This window comes from Neopsephotus bourkii, unplaced genomic scaffold, assembly GCF_033783945.1.
Source record: "Neopsephotus bourkii isolate Nb327-2 ecotype Australia unplaced genomic scaffold, CSIRO-AGI_Nbou_v1 NB_1308, whole genome shotgun sequence".
Taxonomy (NCBI): domain Eukaryota; kingdom Metazoa; phylum Chordata; class Aves; order Psittaciformes; family Psittacidae; genus Neopsephotus; species Neopsephotus bourkii.
The window spans coordinates 73740-101389 of NW_026901790.1; the positions used below are offsets into that span (position 1 = coordinate 73740).

At 44.8% G+C, this 27650-nt stretch overlaps 1 protein-coding gene across 1 annotated transcript; it reads right to left on the reverse strand.

Moving 5' to 3' along the window:
* Positions 1 to 824: 824 nt before the first annotated feature.
* Positions 825 to 27307, reverse strand: ANLN (anillin, actin binding protein). Its single transcript, XM_061366132.1, has 24 exons — positions 27209 to 27307; positions 22785 to 22938; positions 22134 to 22418; positions 21238 to 21584; positions 20320 to 20539; positions 19221 to 19414; positions 18979 to 19086; positions 18390 to 18510; positions 17484 to 17600; positions 16700 to 16926; positions 16018 to 16169; positions 15549 to 15696; positions 14762 to 14897; positions 14261 to 14443; positions 12408 to 12534; positions 11513 to 11561; positions 11377 to 11433; positions 10033 to 10071; positions 9649 to 9670; positions 8578 to 8690; positions 5111 to 5197; positions 3614 to 3721; positions 1371 to 1543; positions 825 to 1250 (listed from the first exon to the last, which is right to left on the reverse strand). Exons 1-24 carry the CDS (start codon positions 27224 to 27226, stop codon positions 1127 to 1129), a joined length of 3309 nt encoding a protein of 1102 aa, XP_061222116.1. The 5' UTR covers positions 27227 to 27307; the 3' UTR covers positions 825 to 1126.
* Positions 27308 to 27650: the final 343 nt, after the last annotated feature.

Consider the following 27650-nt stretch of genomic DNA (forward strand, 5'->3'; position numbering starts at 1 on the left):
ACAGTAGAGGCGAACAGAACTTAGTGTTTCAAGTGTGAATACATGACAGCAATAGCAAGTACAAGTATTCCACTGTTGCATTTGCAGTTAAGGAGCTGGTGTTTCACCAAGCCCGGTGAAAAGCTGTGAAAATTGTTAAGTTTGAACTGAGAAGTTTTGTTATTTTATGGATGGCTCTGAAGCGCTGCTGTTATCTGCATTTAGGGACATGGCTATGAGGGGGGAGAAGAGCCTTGCTTCCAGACAGCAGAGCATTAGCTGGTACAGAGCAGCTTGTAGTGTCTTATATTGAGAGAAAGCACTTTTACAACCTGCTCCTGGTTCTCAAATGGAGAACTGTACCTTGTAAAAACCCCAAGTCCCAGGAAATACTGACATCTACAACCCTAATATCATTTTTCTCTCTTTTTTTAACATAGCAGTCCTCACAAAAATAATCAAGACCTTTCATCTCCATCAAAGTGCAATATAATGCATACATAATTCCACACCTGTAAACCACACAGTATACATGCCATGCACTTATCCATACCAGTTGGTATGGGAAATGGCAAAAGAAGTAGGAGTAGACTGTGCATGTGTTCTGTCCTGGCTGCAAGGACACTGTGCAAGCAAGAAACACCTATAACGCATGCTGTAGAATGTAACTTCTATGCCTGATCATTACCAAAACAACCTGAGAAACCCTCCAATAGTACATGCTCTTCAGCATCACCCTTGCTAGGAAACAGAGCTCTTGTTTCTTTAAGGGAGCACAGTTATGTAGGAGAGCTTGGTTTCTCACTACCCTGTCCCCTGGAGTGTGATTTCCTGCAATGGTTGTTTAAAGAAAAGAACGTACTTGGCTAAAAAAGACTTCCAAAAAGAAGGAGTTATCCAGCACATTTAGCAAAGAGCTGATTACTTCCATCGCACTCAAGAGCTGGGAAGGAAAAAGAGCTTTAAAATCCTTAACAGTGAAATAAAAATACCGCAGAATATACTCCTGTATAATGTTAAATACTCTGAAATTTAAAGCATAAGTGACCCAGAAGACTTCCCACATTTCCATTGAAGTTCATTTTTTTGGGTGTATAGTTCATGCAGGTTTTGTATACGTATTTCCTTTACATTCCCCTTCCAGAGTTTAAAGCTTTCCAATGGGTTTATAGCAGGCATCAGGCTGCCACATGCGAAGGTCAACAAGGACTTGGTTGAGCTTTTGCATCCAAATATTACGCTCTTCTTTAGTGTCAGCAGACAGCCAGTTCCTAAAAGGCAAAGAACCCAAAGGATTAGCTGTGCCTTTCTCTGCCTCTACTCAGCTCTTCCCATAAACGTCAAGGTGCTGATCCAGAGAGCACTAAACAGCGTTTAATCCATCTACTCACTTGGTAACACAGAGGGTGTCCCTGCACTGGCTGACAAGAGTCTCTCTGTCGTCTTCCCTCTGGGGCCGGACCGTTATCAGCTCAAAAGTGTTGGGGCGGGCACAGAACTCCCTGTTGGCAGGTTCAATCCGATGGTTTGTGCAGTTCGCCAGGTTGATCCGCCCCAAAGGATGCTGCAAGTAAAGTTCAGCAGTCAAGGAGTCTGCAGGCAGGAGCAATTCTGACTAATGGAAGCTTTGAACTGGTTTTGCCATATTAAGTGACACCCCCAAATCAATGACTCCATACAAAAAGAGGGATTCCCTTTTTGGTGTTTAAGAGCCGCAGCAGAAGCGAGACTATTGACAACGGAACATTCCCCGCTCAGCCACACAGCATGCAGCTAACAAACCCATTCCTTACCACAGGCTCTAGAAAGATGTAGCTGCTCTTTTTTCCTTTAAGAAGCTCTAACTCTCCAATTCAAGACAATTCCATAACAAACTCCAAAATGATAGGATCAACCTTGTCAAAGCCTACAGAAAACAAGCACTTCAGGGATGCTTGCATCATGCTTGTCAAAGCCTATAAGCACACAGATCCACCTTCAACCATGAAAGCACCCGAAGTGCCAAGTCTGGCTGGTTTAGTTCCCTCTGTAATCAAAGCAAGACCCCTCCTCTCTTCCTTTCTCTCTTTCTGCTGACTATAGACAGAGGCTGAGCTGTATGCCTCAAGTTACTTACAGTCCTTGGCTCCTATTCCTCACACCTACAGAATGAATACAGGTGTACAGGGAAACATCAGAAGCTGCTCTTGGCTTGGGGAAAAGCTTGCTATTTACTGGGCATATTCCCAATATTATTCCATAGATAAGTAGAATACCCAAGTTACAGGAAAAAGGGGAGCTCCATTTCAAGGAGCATTAAAAACCAGGTTGGTGACATATAGAAATATCTATCTATATCTATATCTACACACATATACAGCAATGGGAAATTTATTAACAGAAGTATTTCACAATTTAAAGCAATCATAGCCCACTGCTGCTATTTCTGAGGTACATCTATCTCTGCATGCTAGAACTAGGGGTGAGGGAGGCATTTAACAAGGATAGTTTAATATTGCTGTGGATGACAGTGTATCACTAGAACACAGCTGATATTGCTGAGGTACATCTACCTCTGCATGCTAGAACTAGGGGTGAGGGAGGCACTCAACAAGGATAGTTTAATATTGCTGTGGATGACAGTGTATCACTAGAACACAGCTGACCCTTTCTCAGGTAATAGTGAAACAGGTTTAGCAGATTGTTCCAGAGCACTGGCAAACCACCCCAAGCAGACAGTGGCAGAATGGGAACCTTTCTCTTGCTTAACTCCTTTTTTTGCCTATCTTCTATTACAGTAGGCAAAGATTTTTTCCCCTCTCTCCTGGCACAAAAATCAAGCACACTGATACATTTGGCCATGTCAACTGTCAGCATATGGTCTTCCTCTGTTAGCGGGGAAGAAACTAAACTCAGGCATCTGGGTTGGCATAGAGGACCCAAAAGGACCCGAGTTTGGGAAGGAGATGGCTCTGCCACCAAACAAGCAAGTGTTTAGTGGTAAATGACTTGAGCGAGTCAGAAGAGCCCTCTTGAAATGGGTTTGTGGAAGGACCTCAGCACACAGAGTACCAACAGGCTAAGGAGACAAGGCTCTGACAGATGAGCCTCTCATCTGCCTCATTAGCCAGACAATAACTTGGCTTTCCATGAGAACCATTTAAAAAGAACCAGTTTCAGCTATAAGGTGGAGGTGCGAGAAACAGACTGCAAATAAGACAGTCCATAATGAGAGCTCTGCTCCTGCAGCACAGGAGGATTGCCCACTCTCCATCTTCACCATATTAAGCGTTAGAGTCATTACTTTGTCTAAAACTGAAGGCAGCTGGATGCAGGCTGCCTATGAAGCTGCACAAGTCTCATGAATCTCAATTACTCATTTAACAAGCACAGGGGAAAGCCTTAAGACTCAAGAGGAAATTAAATATGGATCTTCCTCCACTTTTCCCCTTTGTCACTAGATAAAGCAGTACGTTCCTAAGCTTGCCCTGACTGAGGTCAGGCTTAGGAAGCTGCCTCCATGCCCCAAGGATGCCTTGAATCTCACGCTTTGAATGCACTTCTTTGGTTTAAGCCTGAACTGCCATTAAAGAGGAGCAGCTAGTTGTGTAGAGTACTGAAGAACTGAGACTTGAGCTTTAGAAGACAGCATTACCTTTCGTTTTTCATCATCTGGGTACGTCCAGTAAGAGATACAGTTTCCAGAGAGCACACACCAGCGCCTGTGCCACGCTCCAAACCCACTGACATCTTCAAACATGGTCTGAAATAAAACACAATTAAAACCAAGGAGGCATCAGTATACCTTGACTGTGCTCAAGTGGCAGTTCTGCAAGTGCAACCCTTCCCAGGAGGAAACATAGGTGCAGGAATTCACTGGGACAGACATCAGTTAGTACAGCATAGGTATTTTCCAGCTAGCATAGAAAAGCAGCTGACACTGTCAATTCTCAAGTGTGCAGGCTTTAGCTCAAGATGCAACCACTGCTGCCCTTTCAAAACACCACAGTTTCATGTTGGCAGTGGTTCCTTCTGTTCTTTTAACATAATGGAGGGTTACTTATAGCAGACACAGGATGAACTTCAATACCCAAGTCACCTTTGACGTACTCTTCAGGATTCCAGGATGTTCAGCTGTTCCACAGGACAAGCAGCAGTCCAGTCAGTTTGAAAGGAATTAGAAATTGCTTTTTAAATGCTGGTGTTGGTAATCATTTTACTGGGTGCAGGATCATGACACTTTCAAGCCATGTTTCTCTAATACTGAAATGGAAAGCTCCTTCTATTCCTGATCTCTCTCGAATGCATACAGAATTCCCCACATCCCCCTGATCAATATGTTCTGGTTTTTGCTCTTCACAGTTCAGATCCTCGTTTTTATTGTGTAGGGACTTTCCAAAGCCTTACTCTGAAAAAACCTGAACGTGTATGTACAACATCCTTCGGGTTCTACATGCTGCATAGTAAACCAGGCCTCTGTTAAATAGTACACAAAACCACGGGGTAGCAAATACCACAAGCACATGAAATGTGTTCATCTATTGAAGTCCGTTCAGCTTCAGTTAAGAGTAAGGAGACAGAAAGAACTGCTTGAAAACAGTGTAATGAAATTCTAAACCCACCAAAAGAAGAGCGTTAATGTTTTGGTGCTGTGTTTTCCCAGCACCTTTACTGCCATCTCCTGGGCACCATCTCAACAGCTCCGTGTATTAGGCCCAAGCATCAGCTGCCCTTTACAACTCCAGTTCTACAAAGAGAACTGCTCAAGATGTTTCCCCCCCCAAAATCCTGTTGCTTCCAAAGTCTGTGCACACAGTGTGTGTGTCTCTGTGTGTGTGTGTAATTTCTCTAGGGAGAATGTGGTTTTGCTGCTGGCAGAGAAGGTAGGATCTCATCTCACATCGCAGATTATAGCAGAGAAGATGAATGAATGAACAGTGTTGAGAAGAATGAGGAAAATGGGGCTTTAATTCAGGCATGTCTAAAAGATAAAGTAGGAAAGGTTTGGGGTCTGGTTCAGAGAGGAGCAGGGAAAAAACGAGTTCGTTTCAAGCTTTCCAACCACTACAGATCCATGTGTGAGCTTAAAGAAGGAACTACATTTAACAGGACTTGTAATTTCCATGGAAGCAACTTGAAGCAAGCATCTTACCAAGAAGCCTTTCTCTTCCACGGAGGAGTCCACTTGGCATTTTAACTTCAGATATATGTGACCTTCCAAAGGAGACAAAAAGGGAACCTGCAAAACGTAAAGCAATCAGTCATTTAACTGGGACACCTCTCAGTTGTACCGGTTGAAGCAAGAGCAGCATCCTGCACCAGGATGTTAGCACACGCTTGTTCTGAGGGTCCTTAGCCAGAAAGAAGAGGTCAGGCTGCAGCAGGACAGTAATAACCACTTTCTGCTTCAAGCTTATTCAGAAGCTTTTCAAGATTAGTCTGCTCAGGACATGTGCACAACCACGCTTCTGTCTATAGGAACAAGCACCCCAAGCACGGTTTAAAACAACACACAGCACCAGCCCACACCCTGCAAGCTGCTGCCTCGGTCTGACAGTAAGCTCTGTGGGAAATGGCATAGTGGCCTTAAACAGGGTTGGTACTTGGATGCCAGGAGCATTTTGGGGAGATACTGATGCAGTAGTGCATACTCAGAGAAGTGTTTTAATGAGACCTGTAAGGAGAGAAAGTAATGAGAGCACACTCAACGTGTTGAAGACCAGCTTAACCAGGGTACCAGCGGGTGGTTCAATGGTTATTTGATACTGAAGAGCTCTGAAGAGGAACATTCAATAAAGCCTGCCTATGACTTCCTCAGTCCCTCCACACGTTGATCAAGTGGAGGTCAGTTCTGCTAGTAGTTCAGATGAACAAAGGTAACCCTAAGAGCTAAAAGCGTGCATCAGTAGGCCTCAGGGAACCCTGCAATAGATGTTACAGTTAGGAACTGATCACCTTGGAGCTGTAGGCATGCTGCAGCATCCTCCCTGTCCTGACACACACGTGCACAAGCAGGGGAGGAAATTGTTGTTATGCATTAGATCTACTCCACTAGGCAGCATGCACAGCTTGCTCCTGTACTTGGCCCTCCTGTGTGGCACAGCAAATTGTGAGCACCGGGTAGGAGCTTACATGACCATTTGAGGAGCAAAAGCAGGAAAATGTTTCACCATAACTATAATAAGTTGCACCAGCCCTGGGTTTTCATCAGCAAAGATAATGTATAGCCCAGGGAACATCAGGTTGTATCCTACAGTAAAACGTATTGCTGAATGAGGACCTCAAGTCTGTCCAGTTCCCCACTTCCAGTTTCCTGGTTTGGCATTCCTTTCCAATGCAGGTGAGGTCAGATGAACCTCCTTTGTAGATGAAGCGGTTCACCAGGGAAGAGCTGTGTGACAGTAGAACAAAAAGGCTGTGCAACGAATGGAATGGGGTCAGTTATTCAGAGCCTGAAACAGCGCTGCTACAGCAGGTCTCAAAACACCCTGCGGTACAAGGAATGAGAACTGATTGCACCCTAGCTAGCAACACATCCCTTTCAAAGGCAAAGCTGCAACGAGTTAAACCACACTTAGACCAGGGATTATTTACCCCTGGGCTTGTATCAGCTCAGTTCATGTCCTGGGCAGTTCATCAGAGCTTGGCTCGACTTCCCTGCCTGGCAGTCTCTAAGAGACATGGGTTTGTTTTGAAGCAAGGACCCCCCCTCCCCGCCCAGTGATCGAGGGAGACACAAGATGGGTAAGGAAAAACCCTAGGCAGCCTGAATCACACTGAGCTCTAGCAGCACGCTTACTATTGTAAGAGACAGGGGGCAGAACCCTGCAAGTCTTACAGGCTCCTAATACTTCCTGGTTGGTGAGTAAACCTCTGTAAGCATTTCCGTCCTGCAACCAGGCCAGGCAGGTACCAGCAACATGCACTGGGAGGCAGCTTCCTATTAAAGTTATGAACTAAAGGATCATAGCAACCTGGCCCTGGAGCATAGAGCCCCGCAGTTCTTTTGCCACCCCTTCAACATTTATCTAGGGAAAAAAGAACCATGCTCAATGCAGTTAGGGTAGAGTTCAGGTTTAATGAAAAAAGGACATGACTACGTTTTCGTCCTTTCCACCCTGTGCATACAAGCGGGAGGGATGAAACTCCAGACACCCACTGTGGCAGCAGTTTGTTCCGGATTAGAAATGCATGGAGCAAGTTAAAAAGAAGCTGCTTGGTACAGCCGTGGGCCAAGTCCAAACCGAAGCTTTACAAAGATGATCACCCTTTTTAACTGTTATTTTATCAAGTTATTTGACATAAAAGGGAAATTTTTATTCATTGATAACTGCTGCAGTGTGCAGTTAACCAGGTGATGCTGTCCCTGGAGTTCCATTTGAGCCTTCTGCTTGCCCTAGTTCACTAGGCCAGTCCAGGGTTCTGCCCTAATGAGTCAACCAGAAGAGTTTAAACCCAAGTTCCTCATGTAACAAAATGCAATTCCCATAACTCCAAGAATGAAGGGTTTCTAAGAACCAAGCCATACACCAAATGGGAATCCTGCACGTAGTTCTGGTTAAGAACAGTATTTATGCTGAAGAACAAAGCAGGTACTTGTGAAGTTCATGCAGCCAACAAGTGCAGTGCAATTCAACCAGGTTGTGCAAACTGGTCCAGTACTAAAGTCTGCTTCTATCCACAAAAAGCAAAGCTTGTAAAAAGCAAATTGGGATTACTGTGATGTTCCTGATCCTATGCACAAGCCATCCCATCACTCAGCAAAAGCTGTAACTGCAGTACTACTCTCATCACAATATAACCTAACTAGCCAAGGGAAAAAGAGTTTATTCTGCTGCTGCTTCTTTTAGATAAAGCTGTAATTTACCACCATAAGATGTAGCAGCTTTGGAATTTAAGTCAGCTTAAGATAGTGCTGGTGTAAACACCTATTCAAATAGGTTTCAGGTATAAGCTATTACATGGTCAGAGACTGTAATGGACATAAGATTGGATGTGTTTTTAATGTCTGATGGTGAAAGGCAGTAAGTCTGTTCTGTTCAGACAAGGAACTAATAGTGTAAAACTCAATGATGGCTCTCAAGAATGAAAATAACTTGTTTCTACAAATGGAATTAGGATATGAAAGGAAACTCTTACCCCTACCTGTATTCAAACAGCAATTTTCAAGTCAATTAAACGCAGTCCATTTCAAACACTTCATGATCATTAAAATACAATGCCTTATGTAGGGGTAACTGCAAGACTAAGAGCAAGGAGCAACGTGAAGACCACATAGGGAGATACCACCTGCATACAACCATTCTTCTTGGCAGTGAAAGAAAATCAGTAAGTAAATGCCTTCTTTATCCTGGCATAACTACACCTTTGGTGCAGCTACAGAAGAGGAAACTCCTGGCGGAATATATTATTTCTCTTTTGTATCTCAAAATTACATTTCAGTCGTATGAAATGAAATATGAACAACTAGACTTGAATTTTACACATAAACAACATTTCTAGAAACTTCTGTTTTGTTTCTACGTTGGTAATTCCATCTGAAACCAGTGAACCAGACTCACAGCCGTTCTCCCAATAACATGCAGTTACATTGGATTAGTAGCCAATGATTTCCCTTACCTTGTCCAGGGCAAATCTGGCATTTCCTACAGAAGACAAGGACAGCTTGTGGGATCCAACAAGGGTGAAATTTGTGCTGCGAATGGCATTAGGGCCCCCTGGGCTGGCCATGGCTGTGGAGGAGGAAGTGACAACCCAAGTCAAAACACAACACGCAAGCAGGATGCTGCGAGGCTTAATAACGTTTTAGGGGTGCTGCTGAGCACTCCAGGAGCAGCACCCCTGCAATGCAAACCCAGCAGCACATTGAGGCAGGAGCCTGCTGCACCCCATTGCTCCTCAGCACACCCCTTCCTTCAGGGGGCAGTTCTGAAACAGTCACAAAAGGAGAAGGCAAAGCATCCCAAGAGGTCTCGGGGGCACAGAGAGCACTCGAGGTCACAGCACAAAGGGCCTGAGCCCTGCGGTGGAAATGGGGCTTGGAAATCTCTTAACCTCTTCCCATGGGACGTGCTGCAGTCTTCCAGAACTCGTATGCAGGGGAATAGAGGCACTTGTATCAATAGAAACAAGCACTAGAGCTCAGGCCCAGGAATCGGACTAGCTGCAGCAGCAGCATGGTAAACACTCCAGAGTTAACTTAGGAGTTCCTTATTGGTGCAGTTGGTACTTCAGCTAGCTGAAGCATCTCCTATTGCAGCCAGACAATGCTCAGGAATGCTGTTCCTCTCCCCCCAGAGACAGAAACACATAAACATGCTAAAAACACTACACACAAGCAACCCCCAGAATCCGTTTGCATTTCAAGTTTCCTCTGTGTTCCTTAGCTGGCCTCAGACTCTGGTTTAAAACCTTAACACTCGTGCGGGTTTACCTTCTCAGGAAAAGCATGTCAGCTACAGGCACCTGATCTAAGATACCAGGTCTGATTCTGTGAAGAGATCTTCCATTAAACAGAATGAGAACTCGGGTATAAACACAGCACCGGTCCCTGAGCTGGCAAGCTGATAGAATCCTGTATTGATTACTCCCAAATTCTCACCTGTTACAGGTATTACTTATTGATACACAGCTTTAGACAGCAGATGCCAAGATGGATAATCTACACAGCATGTTTAGGTGTAGACTTACCTGGAGTAAGAAGTGTGCTTTTCTAGAAGGAGAGAGAGAGAGAGAGAAGTAAAAGCTCAGTGGAGGAAGGAACTTCTGCACATCTCTACACAAGCCTAACCAAGCAGGTTGGAAAACCCCCATCTGAGGTCCTTTAAAAAGCAAACACATCTTGACAGAGTCCCACTGACTACATAGGGACTGCGTGTTTCCAGCAGTACCACTTCAATGTGATGTTACCCATTGCTGGGGCTGAGGGCTGAAGGAGTTTGCAGAAAGCTGGACAGTTACAGAGCTTCAAGACATACAAGGAGCCTCTATGGGCACAGCCTTATTCAGGGTGAGAATAGGGCCTTGGGAAGAGGTCATAAGCACATCTTGTTACAACATTCCATTCATACTTACAGAGGTAATAGATGTTAATAATCTCTTTGGAGTAATAACCTACAAAAGAACAAGATGATAAAGGCATTTCTTACTGATTTTGTTCATCACGTTAGTGTAAAAATTAGCCAGTGAAACTCCTGAAGGCTTATCTAAACAAGTTTTGAATGGATACTTGTTGCAATGAGCAGGCCTTGCTGTGCTTGATTAGACATGACATTTCAGTGGCAGGAATATCAAAGAAACATGTACTGCAGACAGGTTTAAGCACGCCTTAGCTTGGGATGAGCAGCATCTGCTTGAGAAAACAATCTTAGGTGCTTATTAAAGGTGAGAGTTAACAGTACAATCACAGAGATGTTCAGTGTGCTGCTGTTGCACATCACCTATAGCTCCAAGTGAAGATACCACAGTTTATGTGAGACTCTATATTAATATGAACTAGAATTAGGTGCTCATCTAATCTTGAAGCTGAAATACAAGTTTAAGAATCTTGTCAAGAAGCAGATACAATATGCTATCAGCAAACCTGTAACTCCACATCAGCAACGTACCTACCATGACACAAAACCATCAGGTTTTAAGTAAAGATTCCTCTAAACTACAGCACAGGAGAGAAAGAAACCCTGGCCTTCAAACTGGTTTTACTGGGGGATAGGTGGAAGCATGCTTCCACTGTGCAGAAACCCCTATCTGCTTGCAGAGACAGGATTTAAGTACTCATTGCAGCTGTTCTAAAAGACACTGAAGTTTCCTGGTTTTCATGAAGCTGCCATCTCCAGAGAGCCCCTGGCTCGTTTGGGGTCACAAAGCCGTAATAAAGCACAAGCCCTTGAGACGTGCACCCTGCCCGAGCTGACAAGTGTTAATAACCCCTTGGAAATAAAAGTTTGCTTAAAAAAAGCCCCACCACCATCTAGAGTTGTTACTTCAGGCTGGGAAGACAGACAGACAGACAGACAGATGTGTTGCAACGGATCAACAGCACCTTTAAGACAAACCGAACTGCAAGGCAGGGCGTATTGACTGCTGGTGGTTAAGGGAAGTGAAGAATACAGGCACTAAATCACAAGCAGAGGCACCGTGCCCAACAGAAGCTTGCAAAGCAGATCATTTTGCTGAACTAATAAGACTTCCCCTTTCCCTCCAATACATTTCAGACTCAAGCAAGTGCTGCAGGTCCAATGCACTAATAGCTGCAGGACTCCATAGCCCATCTGTCACTGCAGGTGTTCCAGTAAATAACCAGAGTAAAAGCAAGCAACAGACTGTCTGAGCCCATTAGTCAGTTTTCCCTGGACACCGCAGTCTTCCTAGCGTACCTGCTGTTGAAATACAACATGCTGATTCTGTTGCTTCATTTACCTTAGATTTATTTGCCTTTCTCCTTTTATCAGTGCTCGGAACTTCTTTTCTCTGTACCTGGAAGACAAGAGGGTGTTGAGACAGTACACAGCCTCATTCTCCTTTACACATCTTCTTAGCAAGAGTTGATACATACCAGATTGTACACTTCTACATTTATTTCAAAGTCATTTGACACATTGTGCCTAGAAGAGAGAAGAAGGGGAAAATGAGTTGAAGAGACTGAAGCAAAGACGTGGTCCTTTTAAATGATACCCTTCACTTCTTCCCTCTTTCCACTCCCTAAACCAGGGAGCAAACAGGTTCTACGCAAGAGAATTTGACTGTTTCACCCCTACAGTAATACACTTCAGTGCCAGCAGCACTGCTGTTTTTAAGACCCGAGTGTATTCCTGTTTCAAGATGCTGTCTATAGCTCAGAGATCAAAAGGGGACGGAAGGACAAGGGGCAGTCAGAGCGCACTGACCCTCCCTCAGTTTGCACCCTTGAGTCCAGCGCTGGCACACATCTCTATGAACAGAGAGGGGCTGGCTTGTTTTGAATCAATACCTCTCAGTGAGAATGCCAGCTAGGCAGGGTTTTAAAAAAGGAGCTTGTTTCTTTATTTTAGGGGACTTTTGCTAAAACCCAGCTATCAGAACTCACAGCACCTTTTAGCTAGCATACGAGAGATGAAGGTTTAAGCATCCTGGTTTTTATCGGATACCAAACCCAACTAGCTATAGAAAATGTTAGCTGCTGAAAGGGGGAAAAACCACACATCACCCATCTGTCACTGCAGGTGCTCCCTGGGGAGAACAAGAGTAGGAAACACAAGAGATAGCTTAGCTGATGGATGGTGGAGTAAGTCTAGATTGCTCTTTTGAGAGGAGTGCATTCCAGCTACTTCTTAAAGTGGGAAACAGCAATACAAGCTGTCACTATATTTGTTGGTGAAATATGACATCCTTATGTGAAGCTGTTACACAGTTCTATGCATGCTCCATCATCAGAGGTGAAACTGGTTTGGAAAAGGTTCCTTTATACTCACATAGTAAAAGTCGTAGTGAAAGTAAGAGCATCTCCATTCAGGGAGCTGGCAGTACTCGCTAATGGGGTTGCAACCATGTTTTCTGCTCCAGACCTCAGTATGATTACATAGTAGTAGTTTGCTGCTTCTGTAAATAGAAGTCAGAGAGGTTTGTTAGCCAGAGGTGCCCAAAAAGAACCCCTCAAATACTGCAAACATCTCTGCTTCACCCCCACTTCAACACTTGGTTACTATCAATAACTTACCTGTAAAACAAGCGTTTACTTGGCAGCACCACTGCCTCCAGAGGATTCACAGCTCCCTGGCACCTCAGGCCAGACCTACACCACCCAGTGTGTGCAAGGGGAGAGGAGCTTTGAGGCAGCAGTTCATTTGAGTTCCTCCTACTCTGGTGGTTATCCTCTAGGCCTGCCAGCTTAACCACACCTCAGCATTCCTACTGCCTGCTCTCGCACGTTCCTCACTCCTGCCACAGAACTGGCAGTGCAGGCAGCTCCTTTCCCTAACTTTGCACATAAGGGAGGAAAGCCACCCCTCAGCAGCAGCAGGAGATAACCTGCAGTTTGTGCAGCAAACTGATGAACACTAAAAGCAAGTATCATACCACCCTACACAAACAATCATCCCCCCCAACGCTTGGAGTCACAGCTCACACAACAACTGCTGGACTCCACTAAGCAATGACCTGTACTCAAACCTGCAAAGGTAAAAGTGATTATTGGAGCTTCTAGCACACAATGTAGAGCAAACGTTGCACTTCCAAACTCAAGTTTTGATGACAAGTAGTTCATGCTTGTCTGTTCAGGCAATCTGGTTTTGGGAATTACTAATGGAAACTAAAGTCACACTATTGTAACCAGAGATGCTTCTCTGTAACTGAGACGAAGCATGACATGGAACAAGAAGGTGGAACGTGTTGGGAGTGGAAAAGGGGTGGTGAATCAGGTCAGATATTTACTTGTATATTCTTGGCTGTGGTTTTATTTGGAGCTGTGAAAAGAACCAGTTCACATTGCACTGGACAGTCAATCAAAAAACCAGGAAAGCCTACATCATAATTGATGAAAAGTTTTCAAACCAGTATGAAACACAATTTAGCCCAATGTCTTTTGGCCTCAAGTCTTACTGGGACAAAAAGTAGGAATCAGTCCAGCTACAATCATATTTGGTAGCGGGATATAAAATAACACTGGTTATTGTGGGCTTGCAGATCCTTTAAACAGCTACACAACAGAAGCTTACTATGTTCCAGGGTAAGCCTACACCTACAGACAGATATTGCCAGATATTCTTCTGGAACAAAAGAAGATAGAAATTCACATTTTAACTTAAAAGATTTTAACTTTAAAGTCAACTTTAATGACTTAAATATGACACAATAATGGAAGAAAACCCTTTGTAAATAAAAGTACTGCGGGATGCTAACAGCAAGCCAAAAACATAGGAGGCTTCACGAGTCTGTCAGAATGTGTGTAATGGTGTTTAGGCACTACACTTGCACCCATCACTAAAATTCCAAGGCAGCACGACAGAATACAAGCCAAGGTACAAAACTGTGCTTCTTCCCCAACAGGCTCCACAGGACCATCAGGATCTTTAAGGCTGGCTGGAAAGGTCTTGGTAAGTTCCTTGAACCTCACAAGGGAGAACAGGATGAAACTAAAACCACCATGGAAAATACCGAAAACCTAACCAAAAAGCAGATCAATTAAAAGCAACTGATAGGTTTTCATTGCTCCCTGATCTATGAGAAACACCAATCCAGAAGACAAGAAAACCAGCCCAGGGATATGAACCAGAAATATGCGCAGGGAGGATGGGGAAGGGGTCAAGTTTTCAGCTGCAGGTTTTACCTGGCTTTTGAACTGTACCACAGACAAAGTCTGCTTTCAGAGGTAGACGCATTTCTGAAATGGAAACGGATCCCCTGGATGGAGCATACTCAGTGGATATGGAAGCAGCTTTATTTCTTTTGGTATGAGGTCCCTCACTCTTCAGTCTGTTCAGTTCTTCCAATAAAGCAGTTCTCTTCTCAGCTGCATAGAGAAATTCATTACAGTTGTAACAGAGGAAAAAGTAGTACTGAACACGCTTTTCTTCTCCCATAAGCATGTAAAATGAAGATCATTAACACTTCTGTTGCAAGAATAGTGGGAATATTGAAGGCAAGAAAGATACCAAACCTATCCTCTTGCCTATACGAGTGCGACAGAAGAGGTATTATTCCTGTTTGCCAGGTGAAGGACTATAAATAAGCAGCTACAAGGCAGCACAATAAATGCATTGCCAGGCTTGTTCCCGCTTCTTCCCAGAGTGTTCATGACATAGAATTAACCTTGGGCCTGAAAACCTACTTGCTAAGAGAAGAAGTCTCTCTGCTTCTGCTTCTTCTTGTGACCCTTTTCCATGCTCCTCATCAAAACAGCAGTTCAGAGCTTGACTGGCTTGGTAAATCACTGTCTGCTGCATGTTGATCTCATTATTGAGCTCCTAGAGTAAACCAGTAGTTACAGTAATTAGCAAGAAGAGAAAGATTTAGATTCACACATGGAGATGTCTTGAGATGAGCATTTTGAGGGCCACGATTCAGAGACATTAGGCTACTTAGACAGTAAACTACAGAGATCTTGCAGTTTACAGTTACTTCTGCAAAAGAATGTTGCAGCACCATTACTTTTTTTGGCCTCAGAAATCATTCATTCAAATAATGGGAGTGACTGACTTCAACATCTGTGTGCTCCATATCCAGGCTAGTCCCCCCTTCACCAGGGGAACCAGCAGTTAACCACAGATTCAGTGCTGTAGGGGAAAGAGGCACCACTGAATAGCAGAATATTGCCTACTGTAATTATGTACTTATGAATCCTGCCTAATTCAAAGGCAGTCCTAAGATAAAAGGTCCCCATTCCCTTCTCAAAATGACAGCTTGCTCTCCCTAGACTTACTCTGTAGCTGGAGCCTTTCCAGAGATGCATTAAGCTGTACAGCTTGTGCAGTATCATTCCCTACCGCTGGATATTTACCCTAAAAAGCCTAATCCTGCAGTTCCAAGCAGTGTGTTTAAGTCCTGGGCATTCTCAAGGGAAGTGAAGCAAGGAAATAGTCAATTAGAGAAAGGCTTTTAAGTATTGCATTGCATACCTGCATTTTCTTTTTGATATTGACTTGATCAGCCGGCCCATTCGGTTTCATTTCTAGCTTGGAAGCAACATCCTCTTTGCGAACAATGATTTGCTTTATTGAAGGACGCTCTGTTTCTTTAAACCTCTGAGATCTGTATGCATCAATGCTTTCAAAAGAGGAAGCACCATTAAACCTTTCCCAGCTGTAACAATGTTTGCTGGGTTTTTCAATATACATACATATGCATCACTTACTGATGTTTTTCAACTTGCTTAAACCACTTTAAAACACATTTCCTCGGTTTAAGTTTAAGCATCACACGTAAAGACTACATGGGGACTGCCTTTGGTAAAGGCTGAAATTCTGGATAAAAGGCTTTTTTTGTAGTTTAAGCAGTGTGTGTCATTAGAAGAGCAAAACCAAAATAAATCCCGTGTCTTCCATTTGCCCACTTACAGAATGAGGGGTGGGGGTTTGCATTTCTTACCTATAGGGAAGGTGGCGATCGTCTGACATAGAGCCAATGCTGTCTGCAGATTCTGCCCTGGGGACTTTAGTCCTTTGGAACTTGTCAGACTTCACACTTACATCACTGATGCTGCTGCCTTCACCCGTTGACTTGGAAGGAGAAACAAAGGCCTGGGGAGAAGAAAAGGTTATCGAGATATGTGGCCACAGTAACCATTGCGTGCATTCTCTCACATTGACTAGGTCTTGCCCAGAAACAGTAAATAGCATTAAGCAGCCTCCAAACTTCACACACAGTTTACAAGTATTTTCTAGGACATGGAGCCAGAAGATGTTTTACTTTAAAGCTCATTGAACTGGAGGAGATTTCCCCCTTAGTTTCCCAACTCGTACAGCAACAGTTTCTTCTCAGGTTTTCAGTGCCCAGTTCACTGAATGCACGTATACCACTGGAGGCCAGCACAAGCAGTAAGTACACACACAAACGTGATTTAGCACAAGTTAACCCACTTGCTTAGCAGAGCTTCCAACAGGCTCCGCTGCTTTCAGAAGCAAACTTTGCATCATTATGCTTTCTTTAGCAAAACGTCTCCTGTAACTTCCTTGCCCACGTACCACAGTACAACAAAATCCTGTTGACACAAGCAAGTTCTGCCTCTCTGTTAGAAACCAGCTTTTACCCATCTCTGAGGAACTCTCACCTCTGGACCAACAGATTCCACTAAAGGGGTTAACAGCGACATTGATGAAATGTTAAGTGACTCTTCCTGCTCATCCTCATCACTTTCACCTTCCAGGCTCATACTCATTTCCTTCTTCAACTTTTCTATGTCAGGACCATCTTCTTCAAGAACTTCAAAAATCTCATGTATCACTTTCGAGCTATTCATCTCAGCATCCACACTCATTTCAATTTCATATACTTCACCTAAAAGGCGATATTTAAAACATATTAGTAGCATCAGGACTAATCTCCTCATCTTCATTAAATGAGCAGAAAGATGTTAACAGGTAAGACAACTAGTTTTGCACTTCAAGTAAGCTTGATTAAAAAAAGACCTACAGTCAGGCATACAGAGCCCTAAAGTACACTTCCATCCTTATTTCAGTACACTATTAGCACACATACTGCAGAACTGACACAGAAAGAGAATACAGAGATGCATTGGTGAAGCAAGTTTCAGAATGTTAGCTCAAACAGCCATGAAACTTCACTGCAAGTCCCACGGTAGAGCAGTCTGTCTTTTCCCAATAAACTTCTTAATATCAGCACTTTAATATATCTTGAAGACTTCAATGTCAAAAGAGAAGGATGATGATGAAAGAAGACTCCTGATTCATTTAATATAAACCTCATTACTAAACACACACGTGCCAGCAGATGTATGGTGACCTCATTGTCCAGACTTGAAGGGTATTGACACTGTGCTGGACAAGTGGCAGCAGACAGTTAAGTGCATTAATGTACATCTACTCAATACAAACCTTTCAGTTTCTCAGCACACTGCTCAAGTTTTGAGACAGACATTGCTTTTCCAGGGCTTTTTGGCTCATCCGTCTTCAGAGGACCGGGTTTCTGAGGCTCTTCACATGTAGGAGCATCTGAATAGTTATAAAGAAGATGTCACTGAAGATTATGGCTAGCCTTTGAATTTTAAGTTTGGATTTTTTGGGGCAGTTGGATAATACAGCTGACACCGGACAAAAAGCCCACTAGATTAGAACACATACCCTCCAAAGCCTGTGCAACCTCTTATCTTAGAATCAGAAAGCTGAGAGCACAGAAAGCAATGCTGAAACCACAGCAGAGTACACTCAGAGCAGCCAAATCCAAGCCAAAAGCAGGATCCCATCCTGGTTTGCTAGAAGCACATTTGATAGCCCATTTGCCCATAACATCTAAAAGAAATAGTAACTAAGTTGAGGTTTTGCAGAGAACTGGAAGCTTTTCCGCTGGGGAAGCACCAGAAAGGATGTCGCAAGCCTCCCTGAATCCTTCCCATGTTCCATACCATCAGAATTAATAGCATAAAGGGCTACTGACAAGAGAAGAGCTCCCTCCCATTAGATTGTTGTGGAAATTTGGATACTGAGGTACAGTATAGATTAAATCTATAACTGATGATTTTCATTCACTCTCCTTACACTTAACATGCATGAAAGTATGAAAACCAGGTAAAAAAATGAAAGGCAGTTTTCCCTGCCCATCTTTCAAGTGGCATAAGAGGGTAGAATATGATTATCAGACAAAAAGATTTAGGCAGGTCAGTAACCGTATCAGAGGTGCAGTTATATGTGTATTTGGTGCTCCCAGCCTCTTTCTCTGCTCATGAACATCAATGGCAGTGCTTCAGTCCAGCATCAGCCACAGGAAACAGCAACAGTTCTTACCTGAAGACTCCACACTGGGAGACTTTACTGGCCTGTCGTTTGCTGCTGTGTCTTCTGCTGATGCAAAAGCAGTGGCATCGGAACAAGGAGAACATTTTGGACTAGCCCCAGATTGGCTTTCCTGGCAAAAATGAGAACATGGCACATTTAGGTGGTAATGGGTGAAGGGACTAAAATGCCAGAAGGAAACACATTTCAATACCTGCTAGGAAAACAAGGCTGCAGACCCTACTTATTGATGTAAGGCATTTAGCTGGGGTACTAAACACTGTGCGAGGAGTTTCCTGTTACTTTTAAAGTTATAGAACACTAAAGCCCACACTCAGGAAAAGCACGGATAAGCTAACTGCCTCAAAGCATAGCACTTGTCTCCCTTCAGGAGTCTGCAGGAGGAAAACCATCTCTACTAGTTTGTTCATAATCATACAAACCACTCGACAAGGAGTCTTGCACAGCCTGAGGGCCAGCTTTATCTTTCATTTACAGTTGCACATGTGTCCTGTGTCCAGCACACGCTAAAGCAGCTCATCTGCTTTAACAAAAGACTACCATCTCTACCATCTTCTGATAGGTGGCAGTCACACGTTACCATTTTAGCCTCTGGAAGTGTTCTCTTTGGACCCCCGTTTTCCTTGGCACTCCACAGACTGCCCCTGTCAAACCGGCCACGAAGACATGCAAGTTCTCGTTCACGCTCCTAAGCACACAAGGGCAACAGGGGGAAAAGTTCACAGCTTTAAGATGCCCAAACACTTCCAGCTCCTCAGGCAGGTGCAGAACAGCACCTTCCCCGAGCCTATAAGCAAGCTCTGAACGTAGCCAAGTCCTTACCTGCTTAAGCTGCAGTGCTAAACTGGCAGTAGAGGAATTGCCATTCTGTTTAAGAAGCCTTTCCTGGATTGTCCTAGTATTGGGGGTAACAATGGGTGTTCTGCACCCTGGAGTATTCGCAGCGGGACTCTGTGCACTGCGCTCTTTGCAGCGCTCCCCAAAGCGTTCCAGGAAGGGTTTAATTCCTGAGCCCCCTGCAAGAATAATTGTTTTGCCATGAAAGAGACTCTCAAAGCCACAGACATCGCTGCATCCTGCTAAAGCTTCTCAGTGAAGCAATGCATCCGTCTCCTTTACAGCTCTTTAGCACGAACTCAACCTGAAGTGCAAATCACCACAGTAACAGAACACTGAAGGTAACAAAGCAGCAAATCAGAGCAAACAGATGTCATCTGCCTGCTGAAGTCCATGTGATCCACCAGGTACTTAGATTGGTTTGCTGTTTCAACCCTTCCTATGCAGCCAGCCTCGCTTGCATCCTTTCTGTACAGGAGCATTCTGGTACATAAGGTGGATACGTTGTTTTGCATCCACCTCTCTTTGTCTTTTATTGACAGCGTATCTAGAAGCACACACTCGCTCTACTGGCCACCTTCAAGGGGTTCGAGCTGTTGGTCCAAGCTTCAGATCCAACAAGCAGTTGGATTCAAACTTGGGGTTGATCACTTGTTTGGACATCAATGCTACCACTGTAAAGACTGCAAAGTCGGAGCATCTCTGTGACATTTAGCTTTGATTTCTTCTAACACATGCAGGTTTTTTACCTTCTATTGCTTGGAAACACAGACTCCGACAACTTGCAAGAAGCTTTGAGTAGTCTCAGTTAACTGATGTTAGCAGGATACATTCCCACACAGAGAAAAGTTTCACTCTCGAGAGTTACTAACAGTTTGTCCAAGAAAATATCCTTGCAAAATATGGGAACTGTATGATTTATGATAATGATCACAGAACCCTTCAGGACCTCAGTCAAGTTACAGGAGGAAATAGGTATTCTCTGACACGGCACCATAAATTCTTAATGACTATGTGGTTTTCAAGTGAGGACACGCAAGCCTAATTTAAAGAACCATTTATTGAAGTGGCTAAACCACCTTACCTGGTGTTGTGGGTTTACCCTTAGGTTCAGGTTGCACATGTGTTCCTTTGACTGGCTCTTCTCGGGACTGAACTGGTTGAGGCAAAGTTGATTTTGCTGTCTGTGTATGCTCTTCAGTTTGCTGAGGGCTGCAGGGATTCTCTGTTAGCGGTTCTTGTACTGCAGATCCTTTAGAGCAGGGAACAGTGGCCCTTGAGAATCGTGTTGAATCGGCTGGATCCTTAACAAGGGGGAAAAGGAGCAACATTAAAATGAGACTGTACATTCCCATTCTTTCAAGGGGAAAATGAAAGCATTCTGCACAGCATACTGTAACACAACACACCTATTCCATCAACAACAAAGCTGAGAACAAGTGCTAGAAGCTCTCTGTAGGTTTTTCCTATCCAGTATTTCAAACTGTTTCAGCATTTGATTGCAGGTGCTTTTCCCACCTACTTCAGGTATCTTCCCACATGGCCCTAAACAAGGCTGCGCATCGCACATACTGGTATTTCATAAATGGCTAAGCTCAACAACAGGTATCTGGCACTACTAATTTCAGCATTCTAATTCAATTTTCACACAGCAATAACATTGAAGTCAATCAACCCTATGAAGTTACCAAGCAAAACCCAGGATCTCTGCACAAAGCTCCCTTCTGACAGTCAGAACAGCCACCAATTACTCTGACATCAGCTTTTACAAGACTTAGAAATACTATGTTCACCCAAGGCTCAGTGAAAGGGATGCTAAGGTGTTTCAGGTCTGCTGTTAGAAACAGGCATGTGGGATTGCAATAAAGCAACAGTTGTAAACAGACCCAGACTGCTCACACCAAATCTTGACCTGCAGATCGAACAGCTATCAGTTCATATTTGTGTCACCCCCCCCAATACTCAGATCCATTTTTAATCAGCAGCTAAATCAGACACTCACCGCTACCTTTGAGCTTGCTGGTTTATTAACGGAAGCCTCAACAAGCCTTGGGGAACAGGATGCAGCTTCCTGCTTTACACTGCTACTATTGATTCTAGCAGATGCTCCACTCGTAGTGGACAATTTGGATAAACAAGTAGTGCCAGGCTGTTCTTGTGCATTGTTTTGCTTTGCAGATGGGTGACTTAGGTCATCTTCCCAGGAGCCAATGGTAGCAGCAAGGTTAGCTAAACGGCCTCTTCTCCCAATAGGGGTATTGCTTGCCAGGGCATTAGATGCTTGCTTAGGTGGAGAAACAGGCAGATCCTTTGACTGGAGGGGAGACACAGGAACATATTCAGAGGGATCTGGAAAAAAGAAAACACATTTATTTTGCTAATACAATGAAATATAGTTGCATCTTTTACATTTTGCTAAATATTGAGTTTATCAACAGTTAAATATTCTTACCATTAACAGGATCAAGCTACTAGCTCTGAAGGCATTGAGACTAATCAAGTTAAAGCTTATTACAAAGCAAATACGTTTGTAGCCAAGGAGTTTACTAGGTTTATGCCACCGTTGTGATGAGCAAGGCATCACATGAGGGTGGGGGAAATAAACGTATAAAATTAAGCTCCAGTCAGGTTTCATTCGTTTAGGCCTTCCTCCAGTGCTGCACAAGAATTCTTTATGAAAATATTAGTATTCATATGCACAAAATTGTCTCCTACTAGCAAACAATCACAGAACCACAATAGTCACGGTTGGAAAGGACCTTAAAGCCATCTAGTTCCAGCACCCCTGCCATGGGCGCCTCACACTAGCCCATGTCACCCAAGACTCTGTCCAACCTGGCCAGAGTCACCGATGCAAACACCGACCACCCCCAGTGCTGCTCAGTAAATGAAGCGTACCCTCACTGTCCCAGCAGCGTCGCTGCTCTGCCAACCTCTGCATACGTGTCTTCACTGAGAGAGCTGCAGGAGTTTCCAACTCCGTGCTTGGTTTCCCTTCCTCAAGAGGCGGAAGCAATGAAGCTCGGTTAGAAGCACTTGTGTGCAACTTTGAAGTCATCTCGGGAGAATGCTGCCTTGTGGAACTCGAAGGAGCTGGCTGTATGTTCTCTGAACTGGAAGATGGAGTCTCCCCATTGCCAGGGCAGAGCCTCTTTGATGGCGAGGGCTTCGTACCAGGTTTCACTGTTCAGGTCAGAGTACTCAAACATGTTAGCATTCAAAGCATCCTCAATATTTTTTCAGACAATATAAAATGGCAATGAAAATAAAGTGATGATTTAGGAGTAACTGCTATGCCTCCAAGAAACCTGCCCTCCCCAGAACCATCAAGCACAAAGCATCATCTTTGGCAACATACAGTTATTTTTAAATAGCTTACTGATTCCTTAAAGCATCTCTCTCGAGTAAAGCTGAACATCAGCCATATTCAGCCCTGGCACTCGGGTAACTTCATCCATCGCAATGGAACATAGACACCAAGGGGTTTCACTTGCCCTTATTAGAAAGGAGATGGACTCGCAGCAAGAGACAATGTTTGTTGCAAAATACCTTCTCCTGCAGGAAGAGGCACCTGGTTCCCAGTTTCTGACAGAGGCTCTCTGCCCCTCTTGGTCTGCACTGGGGGTCTCACGCCCGTCTTGGGCCGCTCAGCCATCTTCTTCTGCAGGTTCTCTCGCCTGGCACGGGTTCTTTCCAGGAGTTTCTAAGCAGCCAGTAAATCAAGTGTTACTGCTGTACACTGCAATACGTGTGCTCACTAAAATAGCCCAAAGTAAAAAGGTTTCAACTTTATATAGCGTGTGCCAAGATCCACAAGACCAGAAATGTCTAGTTAAGGCTACATTAAGACAACTGCTGCTCTTGGATGCTGCTGACTGATCTGCTGCAGCACAATGTGATGGAAACAAAGCCTGGTTTTCTGCCTGGCTGTCCCCACCTGCAAGCAGAAGGAACAAAACAGGTTTCCTACACTGTCAGCTGCATGGTTCTTTCTGTCGGCCTCCTTTTTCTCACTGTGATAACCCCAGCTCTTCATACTTCAATTTCACCACTGCAAAGCTCAGAGCTTCTCCTGTTTCCAGCGAGTACCCGCTAGATAAAAGGTAGCTCACACTGCAGCACGTTCCAAGCTACATTCCTGCTACCTGGGCGATCAGCACAGCTTTGCAAGTGTTCTGAAGTCTCCCTACCAGACAGACAACAGGCTGCAGCATTCTCCTCACAGAGGCAACAATTTAGGGTCTTTTTACCTAGCAACAGACTTCCATGCAGACTGAAGAAGCAGCGAAGTTTGAGACACTCGTGCAGCAAGAGGTGAAGCCAGCTAGCAGGTTTCAAAGCTCCAGGCATAAAACCAACCAGTGCCTCACATCAGCCTGGCTTTCAAGAGAAACCAGGCTGCAGTGACACAGGCAATGTCACAACTAGATAACGAGAGCCTGAAGTAGTGCATCTGGAACTGTCAGCTCTTGCTAGTGGGTTATTCTGACACAAGGCTAAAGTACATGGTCAGGTCACCTGATTGACACTAACCCTGGAACCAAATAACATTCAAGTGGTTGCCAAGTGGTTATAAAAAAGTCATTAAATTACAATTGTGGCTGAAAAAACAACAACAGACACCACAAAAACTGTTGCTATTAATGCCTTCTACATCAAGAGGTGGATTTCTCTTCCTCAATCATGAATTTTAATAGAAACATTAAAAGTTAAAATTAGCTTTCTTAATAAACAGGCTATTCATCACAATATGTCTGTAGACAGAAGAACATATAAAGTGATACCAACGAAGCTACCCAACAACATTCTCTTTCGTTCCCTACCCATTTGATGCTGAACGCTATGATCACATTCCATACAAAACATCTGGTTTAGTAACCACACCACACTAGTAGAATCTGATACCTTATAGCACCAAGTTTGAAATAGATTGTGTTGGGGGGTTTTTTGGCCTTTGTTTTGGGGGGGGTTAAATTCTGCATTCATGAATCATTATCACTTAGTTTGATCACAACTAAAGGATAATTCATTACTCCTTTGATCTAGGTTTTAAGGTATTTTGAGACAAGAAATGGGGTGAGTGACTCGATGGTCTTTCTGAAGGGAAGAATATAAACTGCACTTGTTTGGTAGCACGTAAATTAATTTGAGAACTGTGCCAGCCATTATCTGTCCCGTTGCACAGCAATTAAATCCACATTTCACTTGTTTAACTGTCTCAGGCTGAAGCCTTCGACAGTGCCCCATTGTAGGGCAACACAGGACAAATGGAATGTCCATCTCAACAGCTCTTTGTGACCTTCCAGAGAAGAGAAGGGTTTGGGAGAGAGGAAAAAGAAGGGGGGGGGGGGACAACAAGGGGGCTGGAGGCAGGCATGAAATACCGAGAGTGCCTTGACTTCAATTCTCATGCTAGCTGTGCCCACAAGCCCCTTTCCTTGGTTCAGCCTCAAACAGACAGACCTACAAAGAGCAGGTAACCCCCAGTGAAATAAAACCTTACAGCCTATACACACTAACCGCTCTTCTTGCACCAAACTCAGTGTCTATTCCACAGCACTACTCATACACTTCGATTCTAATACAGTCACACATTCCTTTGTGCTTTGTTAGCCCAGTGAAATGGAGTTTCAGTTGCTACAAATAGGATGTCACCTCCCAAGAATGCACGCCTCTGCTGTTGAACCCCAGCTCCTATTGGCTTTTGGGATCTCAAGTTTTCCACGCAACTGCCATAATTCAAACTGCTATTACACACCATGAGTAAGCCAGCCACCAGAACTCCAGACCTACTCTTCAGGTTCAGCAACAGGGGATTGGCTACAAGTACCTTCTTCAAGTGTTCTGAAACTCTGGCTCTCGTCAGAGGAGGAGGACATACCTACTCCTTTACATCTACAAGCCCGAGAACTACCAAGTGGAAGCTAAAGGATCACGTTTTATATGGCAAAACCAGCTTCTAACAATCAGAGGAGGCTTTCCCACTTCAAATGCTGATGGACAATCTTGGTATTAAACATGTATGTCTCAAAGAAGGTATTTTGCAGCTTTAGGAAAGACACTCAGGCCCCCATGCGGTTACCAGAATTGGTTCTACCTCTACAATGCAGCAAAGGGAACAAACCTGGCCATGACACTGAAGTACCAGTTAACTTCAAACTTCACACAGGCACATCTTCCCCTGAGCAACTGCATCACTTATTTCTCTTTGGGCATCCTCCATGCTAGGAAACCACATTCTGCTCTATGAATGGCAGTAAGTACTTCCAAGTACAAAATCACCCAGACCGTCTCTAACATTCTGGAGTAACAAAGCATTTTGTGCAAGAAAGGTGAATGACACAATCAGCTATAAACTGAAAGCCACAAATAGTCTGTACATTCTGATTCTAAACAAGAGCCCACTGCACCATCTCCTCTGTGCATTCTGTATTAATAACCTGGTTAGATTCAGAAGGGTATTCATTTTTGCTTGTAAGCTGAATCAAAAGTAACATTATTTCAGAACTGTCTGATTTTAAAGCATTCAACTGAGTCTTAAAGCAAGATTTATTTGAGCTTAAATTCAGGGCAAAATTTGCTGCTGTAAAGTGACGAGCAAACACTGAATTAACAGCGTGCTTTGGCCAGGTAAGGCTTGAATCCCACTGCTTTACATGATCAGCACTTACAGTACACCAAGATCAGTTAGGTTTCTACACAGCAGTGGAATGGCCTCCGCAGCATATCCAGCACTCTTGCTAAGGCAACATCCAGGGCACTCTGCAATGCCAGCTAGCGTCTGAATGAAGCTTACTCCAAGGGAGCTGGTCATGGCTTTTCCCAGTCAGTTCTCTACCGGAAGGGTGTGCTGAGGTTAGAATACCTCCCAGCGCCAAACCACTTTGAACTGGATTCAGTCATCTGGACTTGAGGTTTATTTAAGACAAGTCACATCATGCCACCCACTCCCGATTAAGAAAGGAGGTTTGAGATGTTGATACTTGGCAAGCCTTTACACGGGGGTAGGGTAAATCTGCCTTGGTGTAATGTATTTAGTTCATACGTTCAGATCAATACCTTATGGTCAGCTTTTTAAACCACATCTGTGCAGTCACCTTTTTTGGACATTCAGTTAAATTAGAGCTTGATACACAGATTGTTTTCAAGGGGAGGGGAGAGGATTTCCCCAAGCTGCTGCATTTGGGGCTATTTTCAAGAGCAGTTTGGGGTTTTCCTTAGGCAGCCTGCTTATTGAAAGCCATCATTGCTGCCACATTTCTCAAGGCAGGCAGTCCCAGGACAGCTCCGCACGGTGTCACAGACGTGGGACATCAACTCAGGGTACAGCACAGCATCTTTAAGAAACCTCCAACCTCTGCACAGACTGAAACTGCTCAATGGCACTCATTCTCTCACAACTTGGCCCTGTAAAACCCGAACGCGCACACGCACAAATCCACCCTAATGACAACTTCGTTTCTTTCTTTAAACAAAAGAGGAACCGTGCCTGCCAATGAGCCTGACCGCTGGCAATTCTGTCTAACAGGACGCATTTTGAATCAGATTAAGCTCCTGCTTTGGGCAAACTTCATGCTCAGCCTTGAGATGTGAAAGGCACAATGCGAGTCAATAGCACTCCCATTAGCTTCCAGGGCCCCTACTTTCAGCAGAGCATCTTATCTGCCACACACACACGAAAAGCAAACAGTGCCAGGAAGCGCGGTCAAGGATCCGCTCAGAAAAGGGCCTCTCCCTCGCAAACCCCTGCATGAATAACCTGGAGGAGCCCCCACGGCCCACAGGCAGCAGCAGCAATACGAGGGGCTGCAGGGAGCGAGCCGCACCAGCCCAGTCCCCCCGGCAGTTACACACGCGGGGGTGAGGGGAGCTCACAGGCCTCACCCAGGAGCCGGCGCTGGGAGACCCTCGCCCGCCTCAGGAACCGCAGCCGCTGACCCCGCCCCGCTGCCCGGCTGCGGCCCCGCTCTCACCTCGGTGAAGGGATCCATCGCTGCCGCTGCCGCTCCTCCGGCCCGCCCGCAAGCACCGCAACCTCCACCCCAACCGCTCCCCGCGTTTGAATTTAAGCGCCCGCCACACCTGCGCATGCGTGAAGCGGTGACGCACAGGCGCTCCCGCTCGCTCGCGTTGATTGGCAGGAGCGCCAGCCAATCAGACAGCAGCCTGCAATTCTCGCCCCGCCCCCCAGGCCTCAGGCTGCGTATCAGGTGAGGGGGAGGGCGGGCAGTGGCGAGGCTGCGCTGGGCTCCCCCTGCCCTGCTCTGGCCTGACCCCTGCTGGCGGCGCTGCGCGCTGCGTGCATGGAGGGCGGCCTGCCCCAGCCCCCCGCCGCCTTCCCTTCCTGCTCGTCACCAGCTGTGGGTGCATGGAATCAGGGAACGGTTTGGGTTGGAAGCGACCTTCCAAAGTCAC

Coding starts and splice junctions, on each gene's coding strand:
- ANLN (XM_061366132.1), bottom strand. Junction 14,898..15,548: donor ATATCAAAAAGAAAATGCAG/GTATGCAATGCA, acceptor GGTTTACTCTAG/GAGCTCAATAATGAGATCAA. Junction 1,251..1,370: donor GACACCCTCTGTGTTACCAA/GTGAGTAGATGG, acceptor TTTGCCTTTTAG/GAACTGGCTGTCTGCTGACA.